Source organism: Dendropsophus ebraccatus, chromosome 9 (assembly GCF_027789765.1).
Source record: "Dendropsophus ebraccatus isolate aDenEbr1 chromosome 9, aDenEbr1.pat, whole genome shotgun sequence".
In the NCBI taxonomy this organism is placed as follows: Eukaryota; Metazoa; Chordata; class Amphibia; order Anura; family Hylidae; genus Dendropsophus; species Dendropsophus ebraccatus.
The window spans coordinates 118,893,700-118,917,989 of NC_091462.1; the positions used below are offsets into that span (position 1 = coordinate 118,893,700).

General features: G+C 47.9%; 1 protein-coding gene across 1 annotated transcript; it reads left to right on the plus strand.

The window, feature by feature from the left end:
* The first annotated feature begins 302 nt into the window (after positions 1 to 302).
* Positions 303 to 17,891, plus strand: LOC138800606 (uncharacterized). Its single transcript, XM_069982401.1, has 9 exons — positions 303 to 417; positions 2,300 to 2,565; positions 2,973 to 3,176; positions 4,373 to 4,401; positions 4,596 to 4,652; positions 10,550 to 10,603; positions 11,952 to 12,005; positions 12,815 to 12,868; positions 17,619 to 17,891. The coding sequence occupies exons 2-9, from the start codon at positions 2,301 to 2,303 to the stop codon at positions 17,634 to 17,636; spliced, it is 735 nt and encodes a 244-aa protein (XP_069838502.1). The 5' UTR covers positions 303 to 417; position 2,300; the 3' UTR covers positions 17,637 to 17,891.
* The last annotated feature ends 6,399 nt before the right edge of the window (positions 17,892 to 24,290 follow it).

The window sequence follows — 24,290 nt, forward strand, 5'->3', positions numbered from 1 at the left end:
GCTGTCACCTCCCCCCCCCCAGCCTGACATGGCTGATACCAGAGAGTAATAGATTGTATATACCTGTCCTATAGTCCTCCCCCCCCCCCCCAGCCTGACATGGCTGATACCAGAGAGTAATAGATTGTATATACCTGTCCTACACCCCCCGCCCCCAGCCTGACATGGCTGACACCAGAGAGTAATAGATTGTAGTTCATTCTTATACAGTGGCTGATAACAGAGAGCAGTAGCTGCAGACATGACATGCAGTATGGGGCGGGAAATGTGGGTGTGATGAGGATGTGAAGGCCGCAGGACGAGCTCCGGGGTAAAAGGTCATGAGGATGAGATACTTTCACTTTCACTTTTCTGTAAATCGCAAAAAAAGAAGAAGCAGAAAGACAAAGACGAAAAGAAGACGGATCAGGAGCTGAGGTGACGGGGGTACAGGGGGAGCAAGACCCGGGGGGAGGGGGGGAGCAGTGTATACAGGGGGCTCCGGGGCAAGATACTGCAGCAGCTGAGGTGTATGATGAGGTTTTGCAGCAGCTGAGGTGTATGATGAGGTTTTGCAGCAGCTGAGGTGTAGTATGAGGTTCTGCAGCAGCTGAGGTGTAGTATGAGGTTCTGCAGCAGCTGAGGTGTAGTATGAGGTTCTGCAGCAGCTTAGGTGTAGTATGAGGTTCTGCAGCAGCTGAGGTGTAGGATGAGGTTCTGCAGCAGCTGAGGTGTAGTATGAGGTTCTGCAGTAGCTGAGGTGTAGTATGAGGTTCTGCAGCAGCTGAGGTGTAGGATGAGGTTCTGCAGCAGCTGAGGTGTAGTATGAGGTTCTGCAGCAGCTGAGGTGTAGTATGAGGTTCTGCAGCAGCTGAGATGTAGTATGAGGTTCTGCAGCAGCTGAGGTGTATGATGAGGTTCTGCAGCAGCTGAGGTGTAGTATGAGGTTCTGCAGTAGCTGAGGTGTAGTATGAGGTTCTGCAGCAGCTGAGGTGTAGGATGAGGTTCTGCAGCAGCTGAGGTGTAGTATGTTCTGCAGCAGCTGAGGTGTAGTATGAGGTTCTGCAGCAGCTGAGGTGTAGTATGATGAGGTTCTGCAGCAGCTGAGGTGTAGTATGTTCTGCAGCAGATGAGGTGTAGTATGAGGTTCTGCAGAGGCTGAGGTTTAATATGAGGTTCTGCAGCAGCTGAGGTGTAGGATGAGGTTCTGCAGCAGATGAGGTGTAGTAGGATGATGTTCTGCAGCAGCTGAGGTGTAGTATTATGAGGTTCTGCAGCAGCTGAGGTGTAGTATGAGGTTCTGCAGCAGCGGAGGTGTAGTATGAGGTTCTGCAGCAGCTGAGGTGTAGTAGGATGATGTTCTGCAGCAGCTGAGGTGTAGTATTATGAGGTTCTGCAGCAGCTGAGGTGTAGTATTATGAGGTTCTGCAGCAGCTGAGGTGTAGTATGAGGTCCTGCAGCAGATTGGGTGTAGTATGAGGTTCTGCAGCAGCTGAGGTGTAGTATGATGATGTTCTGCAGCAGCTGAGGTGTAGTATGATGAGGTTCTGCAGCAGCTGAGGTGTAGTATGATGAGGTTCTGCAGCAGCTGAGGTGTAGTAGTATGAGGTTCTGCAGCAGCGGAGGTGTAGTATGAGGTTCTGCAGCAGCTGAGGTGTAGTATGAGGTTCTGCAGCAGCTGAGGTGTAGTAGTATGAGGTTCTGCAGCAGCTGAGGTGTAGTATGAGGTCCTGCAGCAGCTGAGGTGTAGGATAATTAGTTTGTGCAGCAGCTGAGGTGTAGTATGAGGTTCTGCAGCAGCGGAGGTGTAGTATGAGGTTCTGCAGCAGCGGAGGTGTAGTATGAGGTTCTGCAGCAGCTGAGGTGTAGTATGAGGTTCTGCAGCAGCTGAGGTGTAGTATGAGGTCCTGCAGCAGCTGAGGTGTAGGATAATTAGTTTGTGCAGCAGCTAAGGTGTAGTATGAGGTTCTGCAGCAGCGGAGGTGTAGTATGAGGTTCTGCAGCAGCGGAGGTGTAGTATGAGGTTCTGCAGCAGCTGAGGTGTAGTATGAGGTTCTGCAGCAGCTGAGGTGTAGTAGTATGAGGTTCTGCAGCAGCTGAGGTGTAGTATGAGGTCCTGCAGCAGCTGAGGTGTAGGATAATTAGTTTGTGCAGCAGCTGAGGTGTAGTATGAGGTTCTGCAGCAGCGGAGGTGTAGTATGAGGTTCTGCAGCAGCGGAGGTGTAGTATGAGGTTCTGCAGCAGCTGAGGTGTAGTAGGATGAGGTTCTGCAGCAGCTGAGGTGTATGATGACCTTTCCTGTGACTTCCTTCCCCTCCAGCATGCTGACCATGAGGCCGGTGGTCGGGATCTTCTCCCGGGATTGTGACTCCTCGTACAGGTTTCTCACTGACTTCCTCAGGGCCCAGGGCTTAGAGGTGAGAAGCTTCACTATAACCAATAGCGCCCCCCAGAGGTTCAGAGAAAAGACGCCCCGCTGTGACTTTGCCATCCTCTACCATACCAAGAACAGGGGGAGACTGAATATCACCGATGTGACCGACTCACTGTACGACGAGGAGATCAGAGACCTGAGCACAGCGCTGGGTAAGAGGAGGAGCCTGAAGGGGGGGGGGAAGGGTGTCAGAGCTGGAGCCCGGGGGGGGGGGGTCATAGCCGGAGCCCGGGGGGGGTGAGGGGGTCAGAGCCGGAGCCCGGGGGGGGGGGGGAGGGGGTCAGAGCCGGAGTCCAGGGGGGGGGGGGTGGTCAGAGCCGGAGCCCAGGGGGGGATCAGAGCCGGAGCCCGGGGGGGGTGGGGGGGTGGTCAGAGCCGGAGCCCGGGGGGGTGGGGGGGTGGTCAGAGCCGGAGCCCCCCCACATGGCCGGTCACTGACGTCCTCTCTGCTTGCTGCACTCCTGTCATGTCCGTCCTGGTGTGTAGGCTGCACTGATACACTGTGACGAGTCCTCAGCTCTGTGGTCTCTCTGTTCTCTCCATGTTCATCTTCTTGTAGGGAAGCAGAATGTCCTTGTTGTGGCCGATGACCTTGGCGACAGCTCCTCAGAGATGACCAGGAACCTTCTGGAGACTCAGCCCCTCATTGGGGAGATGGCCGCCCAACTTTTCCTGTTCAGCAGAGCAGATAAAGCGTCAGCGGATCTTCTGAATGTGAAGCTGCAGGAATTATCGTCTCATATCCCGAGGAAGATAAGTCCTGGTAATCATCGGTCACTTATAATCACATGACCCTCCCTGAAGCCAATGAGACCCCATCAGCAGCAAGTACCACCCTTCTTACTATCGGGGGGCAGGGGCCGAGCTGCTGTCTGACCTCATAGAGTGTAATTAGGGAAGAATGATATCAGGGGAAGGAGGACAATGTGACCTAGATCAGAGGTCTGGAGAGGTGGTCACATGATACAGTTGCATCCCTGCTGTAGGTGGTGCTCCTCCTATCCTCTTATAGTCAGGGGTCTGTAGAGGTGGTCACATGGTGAGGTTGGGTCCCTGCTGTAGGTGGTGCTCCTCCTATCCTCTTAGGGTACAAACCCACACACCGTATACACAGCAGATACGCAGCAGATTTGTTGGTACAGATTTGATGCTGTGTTCAGTTATTTAGATCTAATCTGCTGCGTGTTTGCTGCGTATTTGCTGCGTATCGCAGCAGTAAATACGCTGCTTATACGGTGTGTGGGTTTATACCCTTATAGTCAGGGGTCTATAGAGGTGGTCACATGGTGAGGTTGGGTCCCTGCTGTAGGTGGTGCTCCTCCTATCCTCTTATAGTCAGGGGTCTGTAGAGGTCGTCACATGGTGAGGTTGGGTCCCTGCTGTAGGTAGTGCTCCTCCTATCCTCTTATAGTCAGGGGTCTGTAGAGGTTGTCACATGGTGAGGTTGGGTCCCTGCTGTAGGTAGTGCTCCTCCTATCCTCTTATAGTCAGGGATCTGTAGAGGTGGTCACATGGTGAGGTTGGGTCCCTGCTGTAGGTGGTGCTCCCCCTGATCTCTTGTGGTCGGGGATCTGTAGAGGTGGTCACATGGTGAGGTTGGGTCCCTGCTGTAGGTGGTGCTCCTCCTATTCTCTTATAGTCAGGGATCTGTAGAGGTGGTCACATGGTGAGGTTGGGTCCCTGCTGTAGGTAGTGCTCCTCCTATCCTCTTATAGTCAGGGGTCTGTAGAGGTGCTCACATGGTGAGGTTGGGTCCCTGCTGTAGGTGGTGCTCCTCCTATCCTCTTATAGTCAGGGGTCTGTAGAGGTGGTCACATGGTGAGGTTGGGTCCCTGCTGTAGGTGGTGCTCTCCCTGATCTCTTGTGGTCAGGGATCTGTAGAGGTGGTGGTAGGTGGGGGTGGGGGCTTGCGATGTTCCTTGTGTGACCCCCAGTCTCATTCATCTTTCTTATCTACAGGTTCAGGATTGAATAATCAGAGCATCATAGTAAGTAGAAGACCCAGGCAGTGCGCTTCACCCACCGTCATGTCGGCCGTTGACCCATTCACAAGCCATTTTCACCTCCTCCTTTCACACACACTAGGGGGCGCTCTATGTTTACCACCCCCGGGGGTAATATGTCATATATATTTTTGTGACTATGAGTCTGATAAGTGATGTGACTTTTTGCTTCTCCATAGATGTTGGTGGTCGGCGCCTTCCTGCTCATCTATAACTGGAGCATCGAGTGTCTCCTGGTGCGTAATAACCCGACCGCATAGACTATGTATCCATCCACCGCTCCGCACCCCTTACTCTCTCTAATTCCTTCCTCATATTACAGGGTTTCACATCACAGTGTATTAGTAGATGAGTACAAGTCCCATCCAGTTATCTCCAGCCGGTGTAGCAGGCCAGATTAACCCCCGTCCAGACTATACCCGGGGTACAAAATAGCCTAGGCCAGACTATATCCTGTGATGTAACATAGCCTAGGCCAGACTATACCCCGGGGTGTAACATAGCCTAGGCCAAACTATACCCCGGGGTGTAACATAGCCTAGGCCAGAGTATACCCCGGGGTGTAACATAGCCTAGGCCAGACTATACCCCGGGGTACAAAATAGCCTAGGCCAGACTATACCCCGGGGTGTAACATAGCCTAGGCCAGACTATACCCCGGGGTACAAAATAGCCTAGGCCAGACTATACCCCGGGGTGTAACATAGCCTAGGCCAGACTATACCCCGGGGTGTAACATAGCCCAGGCCAAACTATACCCCGGGGTACAAAATAGCCTAGGCCAAACTATACCCCGGGGTACAAAATAGACTAGGCCAAACTATACCCCGGGGTGTAACATAGCCCAGGCCAAACTATACCCCGGGGTACAAAATAGCCTAGGCCAAACTATACCCCGGGGTGTAACATAGCCTAGGCCAAACTATAACCCGGGGTGTAACAGAGCCTAGGCCAAACTATACCCCGGGGTACAAAATAGCCTAGGCCAAACTATAATCCGGGGTGTAACAGAGCCTAGGCCAAACTATACCCTGGGGTACAAAATAGCCTAGGCCAAACTATACCCCGGGGTGTAACATAGCCTAGGCCAGACTATACCCCGGGGTGTAACATAGCCTAGGCCAAACTATACCCCGGGGTGTAACATAGCCTAGGCCAGACTATACCCCGGGGTGTAACATAGCCTAGGCCAGACTATACCCCGGGGTGTAACATAGCCTAGGCCAGACTATACCCCGGGGTGTAACATAGCCTAGGCCAAACTATACCCCGGGGTGTAACATAGCCTAGGCCAAACTATACCCCGGGGTGTAACATAGCCTAGGCCAAACTATACCCCGGGGTGTAACATAGCCTAGGCCAGACTATACCCCGGGGTGTAACATAGCCTAGACCAGACTATACCCCGGGGTGTAACATAGCCTAGGCCAAACTATACCCCGGGGTGTAACATAGCCTAGACCACACTATACTCTATGGTGTAACATAGCCTAGGCCAAACTATACCCCGGGGTGTAACATAGCCTAGGCCAAACTATACCCCAGGGTGTAACATAGCCTAGGCCAGACTATACCCCGGGGTGTAACATAGCCTAGACCACACTATACCCTATGGTGTAACATAGCCTAGGCCAGAGTATACCCCGGGGTGTAACATAGCCTAGGCCAAACTATACCGCGGGGTGTAACATAGCCTAGGCCAGAGTATACCCCGGGGTGTAACATAGCCTAGGCCAAACTATACCGCGGGGTGTAACATAGCCTAGGCCAGAGTATACCCCGGGGTGTAACATAGCCTAGGCCAGACTATACCCCGGGGTGTAACATAGCCTAGGCCAAACTATACCCCGGGGTGTAACATAGCCTAGGCCAGACTATACCCCGGGGTGTAACATAGCCTAGGCCAGACTATACCCCGGGGTGTAACATAGCCTAGGCCAGACTATACCCCGGGGTGTAACATAGCCTAGGCCAAACTATACCCCGGGGTGTAACATAGCCTAGGCCAAACTATACCCCGGGGTGTAACATAGCCTAGGCCAAACTATACCCCGGGGTGTAACATAGCCTAGGCCAGACTATACCCCGGGGTGTAACATAGCCTAGACCAGACTATACCCCGGGGTGTAACATAGCCTAGGCCAAACTATACCCCGGGGTGTAACATAGCCTAGACCACACTATACTCTATGGTGTAACATAGCCTAGGCCAAACTATACCCCGGGGTGTAACATAGCCTAGGCCAAACTATACCCCAGGGTGTAACATAGCCTAGGCCAGACTATACCCCGGGGTGTAACATAGCCTAGACCACACTATACCCTATGGTGTAACATAGCCTAGGCCAGAGTATACCCCGGGGTGTAACATAGCCTAGGCCAAACTATACCGCGGGGTGTAACATAGCCTAGGCCAGAGTATACCCCGGGGTGTAACATAGCCTAGGCCAAACTATACCGCGGGGTGTAACATAGCCTAGGCCAGAGTATACCCCGGGGTGTAACATAGCCTAGGCCAAACTATACCGCGGGGTGTAACATAGCCTAGGCCAGAGTATACCCCGGGGTGTAACATAGCCTAGGCCAAACTATACCCCGGGGTGTAACATAGCCTAGGTCAAACTATACCCCGGGGTGTAACATAACCTAGGCCAGACTATACCCCGGGGTGTAACATAGCCTAGGCCAGAGTATACCCCGGGGTGTAACATAGCCTAGGCCAGACTATACCCCGGGGTGTAACATAGCCTAGACCAAACTATACCTCGGGGTGTAACATAGCCTAGGCCAAACTATACCCCGGGGTGTAACATAGCCTAGGCCAAACTATACCCCGGGGTGTAACATAGCCTAGGCCAAACTATACCCCGGGGTGTAACATAGCCTAGGCCAATCTATGCCCCGGGGTGTAACATAGCCTAGGCCAGACTATACCCCGGGGTGTAACATAGCCTAGGCCAGACTATATCCTGTGATGTAACATAGCCTAGACCAGAGTATACCCCGGGGTGTAACATAGCCTAGGCCAGACTATACCCCGGGGTGTAACATAGCCTAGGCCAGAGTATACCCCGGGGTGTAACATAGCCTAGACCAGAGTATACCCCGGGGTGTAACATAGCCTAGGCCAGAGTATACCCCGGGGTGTAACATAGCCTAGGCCAAACTATACCCCGGGGTGTAACATAGGCTAGCCACACAGCTGTTTCTTCTTGTTGGGAAATACAGTACAGTGCTTACTTTGCACTGACAGTAGATGGCGCTGTCCCATCAGCTTACATTATACTGACAGTAGGTGGCGCTGTCCCATCAGCTTACATTGTACTGACAGTAGGTGGCGCTGTCCCATCAGCTTACATTGCACTGACAGTAGGTGGCGCTGTCCCATCAGCTTACATTATACTGACAGTAGGTGGCGCTGTCCCATCAGCTTACATTATACTGACAGTAGGTGGCGCTGTCCCATCAGCTTACATTATACTGACAGTAGGTGGCGCTGTCCCATCAGCTTACATTATACTGACAGTAGGTGGCGCTGTCCCATCAGCTTACATTGCACTGACAGTAGGTGGCGCTGTCCCATCAGCTTACATTATACTGACAGTAGGTGGCGCTGTCCTATCAGCTTACATTACACTGACAGTAGGTGGCGCTGTCCCATCAGCTTACATTATACTGACAGTAGGTGGCGCTGTCCCATCAGCTTACATTGCACTGACAGTAGGTGGCGCTGTCCCATCAGCTTACATTATACTGACAGTAGGTGGCGCTGTCCCATCAGCTTACCTTACACTGACAGTAGGTGGCGCTGTCCCATCAGCTTACATTATACTGACAGTAGGTGGCGCTGTCCCATCAGCTTACATTACACTGACAGTAGGTGGCGTTGTCCCATCAGCTTACATTATACTGACAGTAGGTGGCGCTGTCCCATCAGCTTACATTGTACTGACAGTAGGTGGCGCTGTCCCATCAGCTTACATTATACTGACAGTAGGTGGCGCTGTCCCATCAGCTTACATTACACTGACAGTAGGTGGCGCTGTCCCATCAGCTTACATTACACTGACAGTAGGTGGCGCTGTCCCATCAGGTTACATTATACTGACAGTAGGTGGCGCTGTCCCATCAGCTTACATTACACTGACAGTAGGTGGCGCTGTCCCATCAGCTTACATTGCACTGACAGTAGGGGGCGCTGTCCCATCACTGCATCATCTGCACTATTTTTTTGAGCAGGTGGAGGTTTCTATGGGCTGCACAAAATTTTATGGTTGTTTCGCAAAAATCATCATTAAAAGCAAGTGCCTTGATAAATCTTGCTTAATTGATTCCACAATTTATGCCTAAGGCCGGGTTCACACTCCATTTTTTGCAGTCTGTTTTTTATCATCCTTTTCTGCAAAAAAAAAAAAAAAAAACCTATTGAAAAACGGATTAAAACGCATCTTTTATTTAGCGTACATAACAACACGGTCGACCGCGTTTTTGTGTACGCTACAAAAAAAAGGATGCATTTTTATCCGTTTTTGATCCGTTTTCAATTAAGGAAGTTGATGGAAAAACTGATCAAAACGGAGGCAGTAAACGTTTCTTTTTCTTTATCCATTCTTCAAAAAACGGATGGGGGAAACAAAAAACGGACTGCAAAAACACAGTGTGAACCCAGCCTAAAACAGCTTGGCTACAAAGCTACAATAGGGGAGGATTTTGTGCACAAAACGAAAATTTGCACATGATAAATCTAATAAAAACTATTTAATAGAACAACCCGCAAACATTGAAAAAAGGTGCGGGCAGTGAAAACTGATGTAAAACAGCGCAAAATCCTTAATAAGTCTGCACAGATATTTATGAAGTCACAAAATCTCCATATTAGCCAAAAAATAAATTGTGCAAATGATAAATGTCTCCTATGGGGGAGATTTATCAGACATGGTGTAAAGTGAGACTGGCTCTGTCCCCGCGGCAACCAATCAGATTCCACCTCTCATTCCTCACAGACTCTTTGGGAAATGAAAGGTGGAATCTGATTGGTTGCTAGGGGTAGCTAGGCCAGTCTCACTATACACCATGTCTGATAAATCTCCCCCCATGTGATTAGATGTGTAAGATTTCCATCAGTAGCTTCTCACTAATATCACAGACAAAGCCGAATCCACAATAATATGGTGAAAAAGTATTTCTTGTGTCTGTCACTCACTGCTGCTGATATCATGGGGGTATAAAATGGCCTGAGGGGGGATGAATTAGCCCAGGCTGAAGTATACCCCAGGGTATAATCTAGTCTAGGCCATTTTAACCCCGTGTATAGTCTGGGCTGGGAGTATACTCTGGCCTGTTACACCAGGACCTGTCATACAGTGACATCACAGTGTATTATATCAGTACAGGCTCCATCCGGTGACCTCCAGCCCTGCCGGGACCTGTCATACAGTGAGATCACAGTGTATTATATCAGTACAGGCTCCATCCGGTGACCTCCAGCCCTGCCGGGACCTGTCATACAGTGACATCACAGTGTATTATATCAGTGCAGGTTCCATCCGGTGACCTCCAGCCCTGCCGGGACCTGTCATACAGTGAGATCACAGTGTATTATATCAGTACAGGTTCCATCTGGTATATTATACCAGTACAGGTCCCATCACAGTTTATTATATCAGCCCTGCCGGGACCTTTCATACAGTGACATCGCAGTGTATTATATCAGTACAGGTCCCATCTGGAGATCTCCAGCCCTGCCAGCACCTGTCATATACAGTGACATCACAGTGTATTACACCAGATGGAACCTGTACTGATATAATACACTGTGATGTCACTGTATGAAAGGTCCCGGCAGGGTTGATATAATACACTGTGATGGGACCTGTACTGATATAATACACCAGATGGAACCTGTACTGATATATTATATCAGTACAGGTCCCATCACAGTGTATTATATCAACCCTGCCGGGACCTTTCATACAGTTACATCACAGTGTATTATATCAGTACAGGCTCCATCCAGTGATCTCCAGCCCTGTCGGGACCTGTCATACAGTGACATCACAGTGTATTAGTACATTAGTGCTCCTAGAATATAACATATTGTGAGTTTCTAATGTGACTTTCTGTTCCTCTGCAGATACCGGTGCGGGTCATTCAGTGGGGGTGTACTATTATAATCCAGTATGTCATGGTACGTAATAAACAGTATATACTTCACATGGCATCTCTTATAGCTATAGTATATAGAAGCACAGGAGACTGTCGGTAGGAAGACTGCCCCATCTAGTCTCCTCTTATATTACTGTAATATAAATATATATATTATATATATATATATATATATATATATATATATATATTCTGTGTATACAGCTGTAGTATATAGAACCACAGGAGAACTGCTCCATCTGTTCTACTCTTATATTACTGTATGTCATACAGTGACATAACAGTATATTATATCAGTACAGGCTCCATCCAGTGATCTACACCCCTGCCAGGACCTGTCATACAGTGACATCACAGTGTATTATATCAGTACAGGTCCCATCTGGTTATCTACAGCCCTGCCAGGACCTTTCATACAGTGACATCACAGTGTATTATATCAGTACAGGTCCCATCTGGTTATCTACAGCCCTGCCAGGACCTTTCATACAGTGACTTCACAGTGTATTATATCAGTACAGGTCCCATCTGGTTATCTACAGCCCTTCCAGGACCTTTCATACAGTGACATCACAGTGTATTATATCAGTACAGGACCCATCCGGTTATCTACAGCCCTGCACGGACCGTGACATCACAGTGTATTATATCAGTACAGGATCCATCCAGTGATCTACAGCAATGCCAGGACCTTTCATACAGTGACATCACAGTGTATTATATCAGTACAGGCTCCATCCAGTGATCTACAGCCCTGCCGGGACCTGTCATACAATGACATCACAGTGTATTATATTAGTACAGACTCTATCCGGTGATCTCCAGCCCTGCCAGGACCTGTCATACAGTGACATCACAGTGTATTATATCAGTACAGGTTCCATCTGGAGATCTCCAGCCCTGCCAGCACCTGTCATACAGTGACATCACAGTGTATTATATCAGTACAGGTCCCATCCAGTGATCTCCAGCCCTGCCAGGACCTTTCATACAGTGACTTCACATTCTTTTATGTCAGTACAGGTCCCATCCCGTGATCTCCAGCCCTGCCAGGACCTGTCATACAGTGACATCACAGTGTATTATATCAGTACAGGTCCCATCCAGTGATCTCCAGCCCTGCCAGGACCTTTCATACAGTGACATCACAGTGTATTATATCAGTACAGGTCCCATCCAGTGATCTCCAGCCCTGCCAGGACCTGTCATACAGTGACATCACAGTGTATTATATCAGTACAGGTCCCATCCAGTGATCTCCAGCCCTGCCAGGACCTGTCATACAGTGACATTACAGTGTATTAGTACATTAGTGCTCCTAGAATATAACATATTGTGAGTTTCTGATGTGACTTTCTGTTCCTCTGCAGATACCGGTGCGGGTCATTCAGTGGGGGTGTACTATTATAATCCAGTATGTCATGGTACGTAATAAACAGTATATACTTCACATGGCATCTCTTATAGCTATAGTATATAGAAGCACAGGAGACTGTCGGTAGGAAGACTGCCCCATCTAGTCTCCTCTTATATTACTGTAATATATATATATATATTCTGTGTATACAGCTGTAGTATATAGAACCACAGGAGAACTGCTCCATCTGTTCTACTCTTATATTACTGTATGTCATACAGTGACATAACAGTATATTATATCAGTACAGGCTCCATCCAGTGATCTACACCCCTGCCAGGACCTGTCATACAGTGACATCACAGTGTATTATATCAGTACAGGTCCCATCTGGTTATCTCCAGCCCTGCCAGGACCTGTCATACAGTGACATCACAGTGTATTATATCAGTACAGGTCCCATCCGGTGATCTCCAGCCCTGCCAGGACCTGTCATACAGTGACATCACAGTGTATTATATCAGTACAGGTCCCATCCGGTGATCTCCAGCCCTGCCAGGACCTGTCATACAGTGACATCACAGTGTATTATATCAGTACAGGTCCCATCCGGTGATCTCCAGCCCTGCCAGGACCTGTCATACAGTGACATCACAGTGTATTATATCAGTACAGGTTCCATCTGGTTATCTACAGCCCTGCCAGGACCTGTCATACAGTGACATCACGGTGTATTATACTAGTACAGGCTCAATCCGGTGATCTACAGCCCTGCCAGGACCTTTCATACAGTGACATCACAGTGTATTAGTACATTAGTGCTCCTAGAATATAACATATTGTGAGTTTCTGATGTGACTTTCTGTTTCTCTGCAGATACCGGTGCGGTTCATTCAGTGGGGGTGTACTCTTATAATCCAGTATGTCATGGTACGTAATAAACTGTATATACTTCACAAGCCCGTTTTACTGGAAAAGTGCTTGCTTGCAGCAGGTTACAAGGTTATGACCTTTCTCTTGATAAAGCACTGGATAATACATTTGATAATACTTGTAGACAAAGACTTGACAATAAAGCAACTGAATCTGCAATAGGAATGTAGTATGGAATACAGTCGTGCTAACTGAGTGATACAAAGAACCAGTGTAGCAGAGAGGAGGAGGTTGTAAGAGTCTCAACCCAGGTAGTACTGTGCTCTGCCGGGATGTTGGAGGATGAGGTAGAAGAATACTTAGAAGAAGAAGAACACTTGTTCCCATGTATTGACCTTTTGTTAGTCTTCACACCTCCTTATGCCCACTAGATTTGGGGGAGCCATCCTAGAGGGTGACACAAGGCCCCAGACCTTGTTACCTGGAATGAGCGGAATGCTGAGGGTTCCCTGCTGACACCCACGCTGTGAGATAGAGTTCCTAAGCGTATTGCAACTTTGCTCTATCCGGATCAGTTCCTAGCTTACTGTTGTCTTTGGATACTGTCCTGCTTTGTGACTCCTAGTCCACGGCATGGGTTGAGGTTGTCCTTGACTTGTCCTCTCCTGAGAGGGTTTAACACTGCATAGTGTTGTGTAGCGTTACTAAGACAAAAACTGTTACCTGTTTCCTGCCTTGCTTCCTACCCATATGGGGTTCTAGCTAAGACTGACCTGAGTAGGGAACCTGGCAGAGGGCCAGGGCCCAGAGAGGACCACTCTAGAGAGCTGTCTAGCTTGTGTCCTTCCTCTGCAATGTCCCACACGAAAGACCTATACACTTCCTGTACCCATGTGACTCCTTTTCCCAGGGCATCTAAAGTGCTCTGTGAGTGGTTGAAGAGTACAAACAGAAAAGTAAAGAGAGAGGTGATAGGAGAGAAAAATTACAAATTCTCATTGGTTCGCAGACCCATGTGACTTACAAATAAACAATAACCCTTTACATACTTCAGCTGTGCAGCATCTGAATACACATATCTAATACAGCGACATCTAGTGGCAAAACTTTATCACTACTTTCATCAACACTTCGATACAATAAGTACAGACTTTTCTGAAAGGAGTAACCGATAGCAACCCCCGTGGTAGGACAGCACAGTAGTATATAGAACCACAGGAGGTCCTATGAGTGTTGCAGAAACCTGGGACATTTTTCTCTTTTAATTTTTGTATATTTTATTTAAACTTTCTTTTAAGGGACGAAATATACAAAAATGAGGGCGACAAAGTGTAATTGGTTATCCCGGCTGTTGAGCAGGGGGCACCTGGTTAAATGCTCCTGTCTTCCATTAATTTCAATGGGATGCGTTAGTCAAGAGCTCCAGTATTTAACCAGGCAGGTTTACATTTACTGAGTTTCTTTTTTCTTTTATAATTTCAGTGATAAGATACGCCTTAAAGCAACTCTGTACCCACAATCCGCCCCCCCCCCCAAGCCGCTTGTACCATCGGATAGCTACGTTTACTGATCTGTCCGGGGGTCCGTTCGGCAGGGGATGCAGTTATTGTCCTAAAAAAAAACCTTTTAACTTGCAGCCCTGTGTCAAACTGGCGTGGCCTAGAGTGTCTGTGCCCTAGGCCTGCACCACCTCTCCATCCCTCCTCCCCGCCCTCTTCATTATTAGGAATGCCCCAGGCAGAATTTCTGCTATTCATCACTTGTGTGAACACTGCACATGTGCCTTAATGATAAAGCATATGTGTCGGGCTCACACAGTTGATGAATAGGAGAAATCTACCCTGGAGCATTTCTAATGATTTCACACTCTAGGCCACGCCCATTTGACCCAGAGCTGCAAGTGTGAATTGTTTAGGACAATAACTGCGTCATCACCTACCAAACCTGCCAAACTGACCCCAGGACAGAAATTGGATTAAAAGCAGCTATCTGGCGGTACAAGCGGTGTGTGTGTGTGGGGGGGGGTTTGTATGATTGTGGGTACAGAGTCGCCTTAAGGCTATGTTTCTACACAGTATTTTTGCCCAGTATTTTTCTATACTCACACACTAATATACCTGACTGCCCCTTATATGCAATAATCAGGTCCATGTAGAGGTTTCCCTGCAGTAGCCGTCTGGGACAGGAAGACCTTGGATGAGTCCGGCGCAGGTGACATGCACAGTGGTAGCAAATGGCGCTTAGTATATAACCATAGGCGGTATATTACAGTGAAGATTTATTACAAGCAACGTGTTTCGGCTCTATAATAAGGCAGAGCCTTCCTCAGGCAGGTTTGGAGGGGACCCTATTCACTTCTATGGGGGAGTTTTCTATGCATGCTCTGCAACCTACAAGGTTGAGGAGGGGAGGTTGTGTCCATTGTCTATTGTGTATGGTCTGATCCCATCTTATCTGTGCCCTGGTCGCCCGTCACCACACTCCTGTCTGTGAGGACACTGCCGGACGGAGATGACAGCAGGAAATCTCAGTTTTCTTTTAAATTTAGAGGCCAGAATGAAAACTGCAAAATTTCAGGATTATTTTAAAATATAAATAATAAAATGGAAAATGAGAAAAAGAAAAGGAAAAATTCTTAAAAATATGTGTAACAAAAAAATTGACTTACACAGGGGGTGTGGCTTCATTGTGTATTTGGGTTTTATGGCTCACACCCTGCTGGATAATCCAGTGCTCTTCTGTGTCTGCTCCTCCACTCATTGGTTAGTGGTGGAGCCAATGTGTCACTACATGAGCAGAAACTGCACTGCCCCCTCCTACCACTAGGAGTACAACACTTGGGCTCCTGGCGGTGCTGTGTCGGGTGTTGCTCACTTACACACTCTGATTGGTCACTATGAGAATGTTAATGTTAGAAGAATGTATAAAGCCGCTTACATCTCCTCTGCCTTGTGCACTATAACCCAGGCTCCATATGCACCGACATCGGGTGACCCGTGTATTATAACATTATAGTGGGCTGCAGCACACGCCTCATTTTAATTTAATAACTGATACAGAAACTTTAAGACACTATTTGGTGTGTGAGATATCTGTACTTAAAGGATGGGGCATGTGCAAACATCACCAAACAAACAGCCAGAGCGTGTGCAATCGTCACCATAATAACAGGACGGACATGTGCAAACATCAACAAACAAACACATAGAGTGTGTGCAATTATCACCATAATAACAGAACGGACATGTGCATACAGTAAGCGCGTGTGCAAACACCAACAAACAATAAGGACATGTGCAAACATCAGCAAACAGTAAGAGCGTGTGCAAACACAACCAAACAGTAAGAGCGTGTGCGAACACAACCAAACAGTAAGAGCGTGTGCGAACACAACCAAACAGTAAGAGCGTGTGCGAACATCACCAAACAGGGAGGGCGAAATGGGCGCAGTGTAGTGCAGCCCGTACGTGACAGGGTGGCAGGAAGGGGTTAATTGAGGGTCCCAGGCTGCTAGTATAGGGTTACTATGGTAGTGAGCAGCAGCCATTCAGGGGTGAGTGGCTCTATGAAAGAGCCAATGGGAGTAGTAGTAGTAGCGTGGGGGGAGTGGTTGTAGTTGGGGGTAGAAATAGGCTGGGGAGGGGAGGGGCTTACCTCATGCTGCAGCGTCCGGACCTGAGACAGCCCGCCCACCCGCCCTTATGCTTTACCTGGCCGGTGGTGTGGTGGCTCGTTCTTGCTCATCGTCGCGGCAGCCTGCGGAGGGGTGGTCACAGATGGCCCTGAGTGAGTTGGTTCGGGGGCCCCATTTTAAGTGATGGGGAACCCCGGTTTTGTTATATGGAGTGTGGGTTCGATTCGGCACAGGTGGTTACCGCATAAGGGACAGCAGTACATGGCATATTTGCCATCCCTGAGCCGGCGCGGTGCGACTGGGGACCATAGTTACATCTGTACTGCTTGGTTGGGCTATCCGTTACTGCCCCATATTGTTATGGTTATTAATGTTTACAGATACAATCATAAAGTTGTTATGATAATAAATGTTTACAAAGTTATTTATGTTTTTCTATTTAATAAAGAGGCTGCTGTGGCCAGTACTTTCCATTGGGGGGGCAAAGGGAATTGGTAAGATGGGAGGGTAAGGTCAGGTATCAGGTTTGTTCCCTCTCCCCGTAATCTGCCTTACCCAGGTCAAGTAAGAGCGTGTGCAAACACAACCAAACAGTAAGAGCGTGTGCAAACATCACCAAACAGTAAGAGCGTGTGCGAACATCACCAAACAGTAAGAGCGTGTGCAAACACAACCAAACAGTAAGAGCGTGTGCAAATATCACATAACAGTAAGAGCATGTGCAAACACCAACAAACAGTAAGAGCGTGTGCAAACACCAACAAACAGTAAGAGCGTGTGCAAACACCAACAAACAGTAAGAGCGTGTGCAAACACCAACAAACAGTAAGCGCGTGTGCAAACATCACCAAACAGTAAGAGCGTGTGCAAACACCACCAAACAGTAAGCGCGTGTGCAAACACCACCAAACAGTAAGAGCGTGTGCAAACACCAACAAACAATAAGGACATGTGCAAACATCACCAAACAGCGTGTGCCAAATGAGTCAAATGTATAAAGGGAATAGAAAAACCTCAAACGTATTTGACCTGAGTTACACCAAGATAGTGAAAAGAGTGAGATGAAATAATGGTGAATCTTCTGTGCACGGCCTGATGGGACAGCAAACTTCTAGATCATGTGACCGTAATATCTTCAGGACTAATAATCATAGAGAATGTCTCTACCCGCAGAGCCCCAGGAGAACGTGAGAATACGATGACCACGGCGCCTGATTCCATCCAGAGAACACGATGACCACGGCGCCTGATTCCATCCAGAGAACACGTTGACCACGGCGCCTGATTCCATCCAGGGAACACGATGACCACGGCGCCTGATTCCATCCAGCTATGATGTCGAGGACTCCTCCCGATCACTGTACATCCACCAGGGGGCAGAAGAGGAAAATCTTATCATTCTGTTTGTAAATGTCTAATAATAAATCATCTGAAATAAAACCAGAAGTGAGAACTTAGAACTTATTAGATAACCAGACCCAACCACATCCAGAGCTCCCCCATAACACGGAAAGGACGGACACGACCCAGTGAGTTGGAGACCATCATGATTATAGTTAAACAACAGGGTTAGCCTTGGTGCTGGGTGGCCCCCTGGATGAGTGGGCATACGTGTGTGTGTGTGTGGGGGGGTGCTTTAAGTATTCCTCCCCCAGGGCTGCCACATGTGGAACGTGGCAGATGGAAAGAAGGAGCAATGCAAAGAGGCATCTGTGACCAAATAAGAGTACCCAAGGAGTGCGACTGGGAGCAGGGATGTTCCACTATGACCAGGTCAGTCCTGGAGCTTCTCCAGAACCTGCAGGAGAGCCTGCGGGAGCCATGCCTGGCTAGAAAGACAGATACTATTCTTCTGTTCCCTGATGCTGTTACTGCCTCTTGTGCCTGTAGCCCTGATGATTCTAAGCCCCCCCCCCCCCCTTACCACGTAGTGTGGGAGAGATCTCAGCCTTGTGCTTATGAACCCTTGCCCCACTCTTATCACTTATCTGTTACCACGACGGTGGCCCCACCCAAGGATGGAGTTAGGGCACCCCCAAGACCCAGCGAGTGTTAAAATGCCTTCTGCGGATCTTTGTGCCAGCCACTGTTGGGAGGACCCTCAGCCTTAGCCCCAACAGTCTTCAGTGTCCTGGCCAACCAGCTGTGTTCCAAAAGTGAGGGGTTACACTGCTCCAGTCTCCTTATGTCCCATATTTAGCATCTGTTTTCAACCACACAAAGTACCTGTGTGAATAAACTCAATAAACTTCTCCTCTACACATGTTTTTTTTTTTTTTTACCTGTTTCCAACCTTGCGCTCTTATGCCAGCAGAAGATGACTAAATGGACATCTCCCAGCAGTTGGACCTAGATCTTCTGGGTGGCAGGACCACAGTGCCCAGGCAGCCTGGTGTATCATTCTTGTTTCTTAGGAGGCAGCTAATGGGCAGGAGCAGCCTCTTTTGGGTTTCTCAGGTTCAGGTATGGTGAGTTTGGCAGCTAGTGGATGGGTTGGCAGGACCTAATTGCTTGGTCTTAGATCCTTGGTCATTGGTGGCTTTGGTGTGTCGGGGGTGGTGACGTTGCAATAACAGCTTGGTTTGATATACCCTCAGTGGTCTCTGACACCGCTCCAAGTGGGACAGAGCTGCTGAGCTGCCTCAGGTTTAGGCGTGCAGAGGTGAGATGTTGGTACTTGGTTTGGCCAGTGTGCTATCCCCAGTGGTAGGTAACCTCTGGTTAGGTTGAGAGTTTCTTGGGCACTTATCACGGTAACCTGAAGTGGTAGTAGACCCACCTGGGATGTCGGTACCGCCACCCACAGAGAGGACAAAAATAACTCAAGAAAAACAGTGGTGTGTGTGGGTGCAGGTAGATGAGACAGACTCCTATGCGTTTAGTAGAAAAATAAAACACTTTACTGAACAAGGCTTTAGGTGAATATTACAGATAATACAATTAGTGCAAATCTTGATACTGAAAAGTAGTTCCTGACAGTAAGGAAGAACCAGTGCTTTGTAGTAGTAAGTGCTTTGAAGAGGTAGGTGCTTTGCAAAGAGAAGGAAGAGGGGTTGCCAGAGGAGCCCTGAGGCTCCCAACTCCTCTCTGGAATGGTTAGTCTGGGACCTGGTGAACATGGGGTTGGTTATCCATTATTTGGACCACGCCCTTTTCATCTAGCCCACTGGGTCACCCATTTTTAGCACCTTGCTGAGTACCATGAATGGGTGTCAGGTCATTTCGGGGTCCCTTTAGCAAGGAATAAGACGGAGAGTCCAGCGAAAGCATTGTAGTTCTTGGGAATAACCATTGATTTTGTCAGAATGGAGTGGAAGACAAACAGGAGGCTGTGTAGGTTCAAGGCTTGCGGAAAATCCCTTTAAGAGAAGTGCAGTCCTTGCTGGGTGAACTGAATTTTGCCTGCAAGATTATAGCCATGGGGATGTGTTAAGTAGGAGTAATATCATGGGTAAAGTTACCTCACCATTTTGTGAGTTTGACCAAAGAGCATAGGGACAACCTGACTATGCTGTGTGGGGGATACTATGATGGGTCGGAGTGTACCATGATGGGTGGGGGATACCATGATGAGTCTGGGGAAAGTAGTAAAACAAACTCTAGCTAACTTGGTATCACTGCAACTGGATGCAGCTGTAGAATAACGGCAATGCCTTGGGTTCATTGTAGTGTGAACTCTAGTTTATAAACAATAATAGCCACATATAAGACATTTTTTTCATGTCAGTCCACAAATATTGTTCTTCATCAGACATTATTATAACTGTGGCTGTAGTGTCCCAGCACAGGTGTGCCACTAACTTTCTGTGCATCTGGGAAAAGTAACTCACTCAGGTTCTCACAGTGGGATGAAAGAGAAGTGTATTATGTGTTCTCCTCACTAGGTGTCACTGTTGTATTTCTTGTCTTATATTGAGCACAGCTGAATGAAGTATTGGGTTAACTGTATTTGTCACATGTTGTTTTTTATCCTGTCACAGGTGCAGGCTTGTTCTCCCTCTTTTTCTAACTCATCTCCAGTCTCTCTTCTGAACACACACAGCCCCACCAATCCTACACTAGCTAAAGTAACTCTTTAAAAAGGAGCTTGTTCCTGGTGGGAGGGTCATCTTCTTTAGTCAGTGGAGAGAGCCAGACACATAGAGACAGTTCCTGCTGCAGTGAAGCCAGGGCCTGGCTCAAGCCAGGACCCTTGCCAGAGACCAAGAGACTTAAGCTTATTTCTTCTATGCAACTAACTACTGCTAGCATGCAGTGCTAGACTCCTCAGGAGGAAGACATCCTCTGAGGATGACCTTGTCCATGCCAGGGATACCATCTACCGTACATAGGGCAGTATACCTGAGGCTAGGTATTGACCCCAGTAGAACAAAGCTGCATTTAAAGCCTATGTATCCTACTGTAACATATTGATGGTTATATCCTGAGCTCATTACACTGTCCTCTCTGATAGGATTCATCCATCTTTCTTTTCTACAGACCCTGGAACAGTTGAGGGGTTGACTTGTTTGGTGTATGCTGGTAGATGTTGTGCTCTGAGTGCAATAAATATTGATGAGTTTATCCATCACTCATCCTTTAATCTTTTGTCCATGAGGTACAGTATGTTACCCTACGGTGTCTTTTATTTGTACAAAGTGATCCATTTATAAGAGTCTCTTACTACCTCTAGCTCTCTTCAGCTTCCCCTCCCTTCCCCCATTCCCTCTTCATAGACCTCTATGAGCAGCATGTAACTGATCTATCAGTGAACTCTTATATAAGAATGAAGAAAAAGTTTTGGAAGGAGAGAGGAGCAGTATAGGAACCTGGACAATGAAGCATTTTTCTCTGTAAAGATTTATTATAAATGTTTAGTCTCAAAAAAAAAGTAGTTGTACCTGTTCCGCACATATGATATATAGAATGTGCAATAGACTGTTGATAAAGCCCTACACTATGGCTGTATAACCAGTACTAACCTCCAGGTACATGTTCTATCCAGGTTGAGGTTTGTTAGGTAATCCTCTGCCTGTATCCCCTCTGGGATAGTGTGAAAAGAAGCTAGCAATCCCCACTCCAGGAGCACAAAGTGGGCAGTGTAACAGTGTGGAGCAATACAGACGCTTTGTATAGCGATGAAGATGGTGCTGGAGTGAAGAGTAGCAGATTCTACAGGACAAGTCGTCATGATGGCAGAACCAGATGGATAAGAAAAGGAATACTGGGCGACTCTAATTAGAGAAGGTGCCCCCTGTGAGTGACTGGATGTAACTGCACTGTAATCACTCATTTGGTGTGCAGAGCCTTTTTACTATTGGTATCTACCTCTATATGGGTCAGTGTATGAGGAGATACTGGTCTTTGAATAACAAATGTTATTTAGTAATGGTATAACGGCAATAACATGCAGTGATATTTGTTTCTTATGTACTGGTATTATTGGTCTTGGTAAGATGGATGTGGAGCCACAACAGCTGTAAACACTGTTGGATATGCTGGGGGTTGTAGTACAGACAATTCTCTGATATCCACTGGGACTGTAGAAGGATTTATCGCGGGACCTTCAGAGCTGAGGATTGTGACCCATGGATTGCAGCCACCGGGAGCCTCTACACAACCATCATATATTAAAGAGCTATATACAGTAAGTGTAGGGCAGTCTGAGAGTCATAGTAAAAGCTTGTTATTCTGAGAGTTGTAGGAGACAGATATAGATATAACTGCCCCATAATAACCTCCTGCTATCTGGGCTGATCACATCGATAACAGTGATAAAAAGTAATTGCCCCCCAGCATGTAACCTGCTCCTCTAGAAGCTTCTGGGGGAGGTGACATCTGCAGAGCCTTTTGTGTTCACGTCCTGGTCATCCCTTGGGCATTTGCGGCATATCCAGTGCTAGGTGCGGCTCCCATTTATTGTATAAGGAGGTGGTGGGACGAAGCTTGGGATGTCTTTATATTGAGCTTGTCATGACTTTATATTGAGATTGTGATGTTTTTGTATTGAGCTTGTGATGTTTTTGTATTGAGCTTGTGATGTCTTTATATTGAAACACGAACTGGAGAGAATGGAACGGCTGCACATCCCATCTATGGCTGATACTAATGCCGCTAGGCCCATATTAAAAATCAACACCAGAGTGTCTGTATATGAATTGATCAAGCCATATTGCCCCGTGTACCACCGCGCAGGTCCTCTGGTCCACACGGGTCCCTGCACTAACTCCACACCGTGTCGGTCAGCGACTGCCAACCCCGCGAAGCGTGCACATGCAGGGAAGGGAGGCCATGGAACGGCCCTGCAACCCCAATGTCACAGGACCAGACCCAAAAATCCAGACTTGTGCTGTTTGGGGGCGGCTTCCTCCGCCGGTGGTGCTGGCTGGGTTTTGGTGTGGCATTTTTGGGTCTGGTCCTGTGGCTTGGGGGTTGCAGGGCCGTTCCATGGCCTCCCTTCCCTGACTGTGCACGCCTGCGGGGGTGGTGGTCGCTGACTGGCACGGTGTGGACTTAGAGTAGGGACCCATGTGTATCAGATACCTGCACGCGGTACATGGGGCAGTATGGCTTGATCAATTCACATACAGAATTCTGATGTTTTTTATGCAGCCGAGAGGTACTAGTATCAGCCATAGGTGTGAGGTGCAGCACTCTTTTTCTTCCCTGAACTGGCTTTATATTGAGCTTGTGATGTTTTTGTATTGAGCTTGGGATTCTTTATACTGAGATCATCCTATTGTTAGTGTCCTTCTTCTCCTATCTATATTCCTGTATTATAAGCAGTAACAGAATGCAGAGAGAGAGGTCAGCACAGATGACGGGCGGTGAGTGCCTCGTGAGCTGCGCTCAGTCTAGAAGGCAAATCATTTTATCCTGTATTGATTACATGAAAACCAACCGTCTGTATGGAAATGGGTCGGGAAGGTCTGGTGTCTGCCCAGTCTAGATATCTAATCTGAGAGGTTAACCCTTCCCATTCCTTCCCATGGCTGAGATGGTGCCTTCACCAGCACACACCAGACCCTCACATTATAACCAATGGGTAACATGCTGTACCATATGTTTTCTTAGGTTGTAGACGTCACGATGGTCCAGCGATGTATAGGCAGACGGCAGCGGCTTCTCCTCCATGAACATTATGTGCCATGATACATCTGATACATGATCTCTCCTGGCGGTCTCTCACAGTTTATATGTTATCGCACATGACGTAACATACATGGGCCACATCTAGTGCTTTCTTCTATGGTGCAGGTCAGGATGACAGTACAAGCGGGGCAGTGCAGCTTATAAATGAACCCCCTATTACTGACATGCCCCATAGTCAGAGGCATCGAAGGACAACAGGGGAAGAAGAGTCAGGTGCAAAGACCGCCATAGTAGACTGGAAAATATTCAGTTATCTTCCTTTTCCCATAAAGCACGGCTATGAATTGTTGTATTGGCTTTCTCAGGTTTGGGCACCATGCTATAAGTGGAGAAGATGACAAGCTCTTAAAGGGCCCCGTAGATGGCTAAAGCCTCCTGATCTCTGGTGTTACCTCCTCTCATTCCACGTCCTGGGGTCTAAACCCTGATCATTGTGTGCTGGTAATACTACGCTTACACACCTGTCCTGGTGCTGCGGCGGTCACGACTTAGACCACCTGGTATCAGAAGGAGGGGGAGCTGGGGAGCAGAAGGCTTTAGCCAGCTTTAAATCTCTCAACTCTATTATATCTGCACAAATTCAGAGTGACTTTATTGTGTATTTTTATTATGGGTTTCCAAGGGTTCGGAAAAGGTGACCATGTAGGTTTTATCATTGTTGGAGATGTTCAAAGAATTCCCTTCAGGATAAAACATAGACTGCTGCTTACTTAT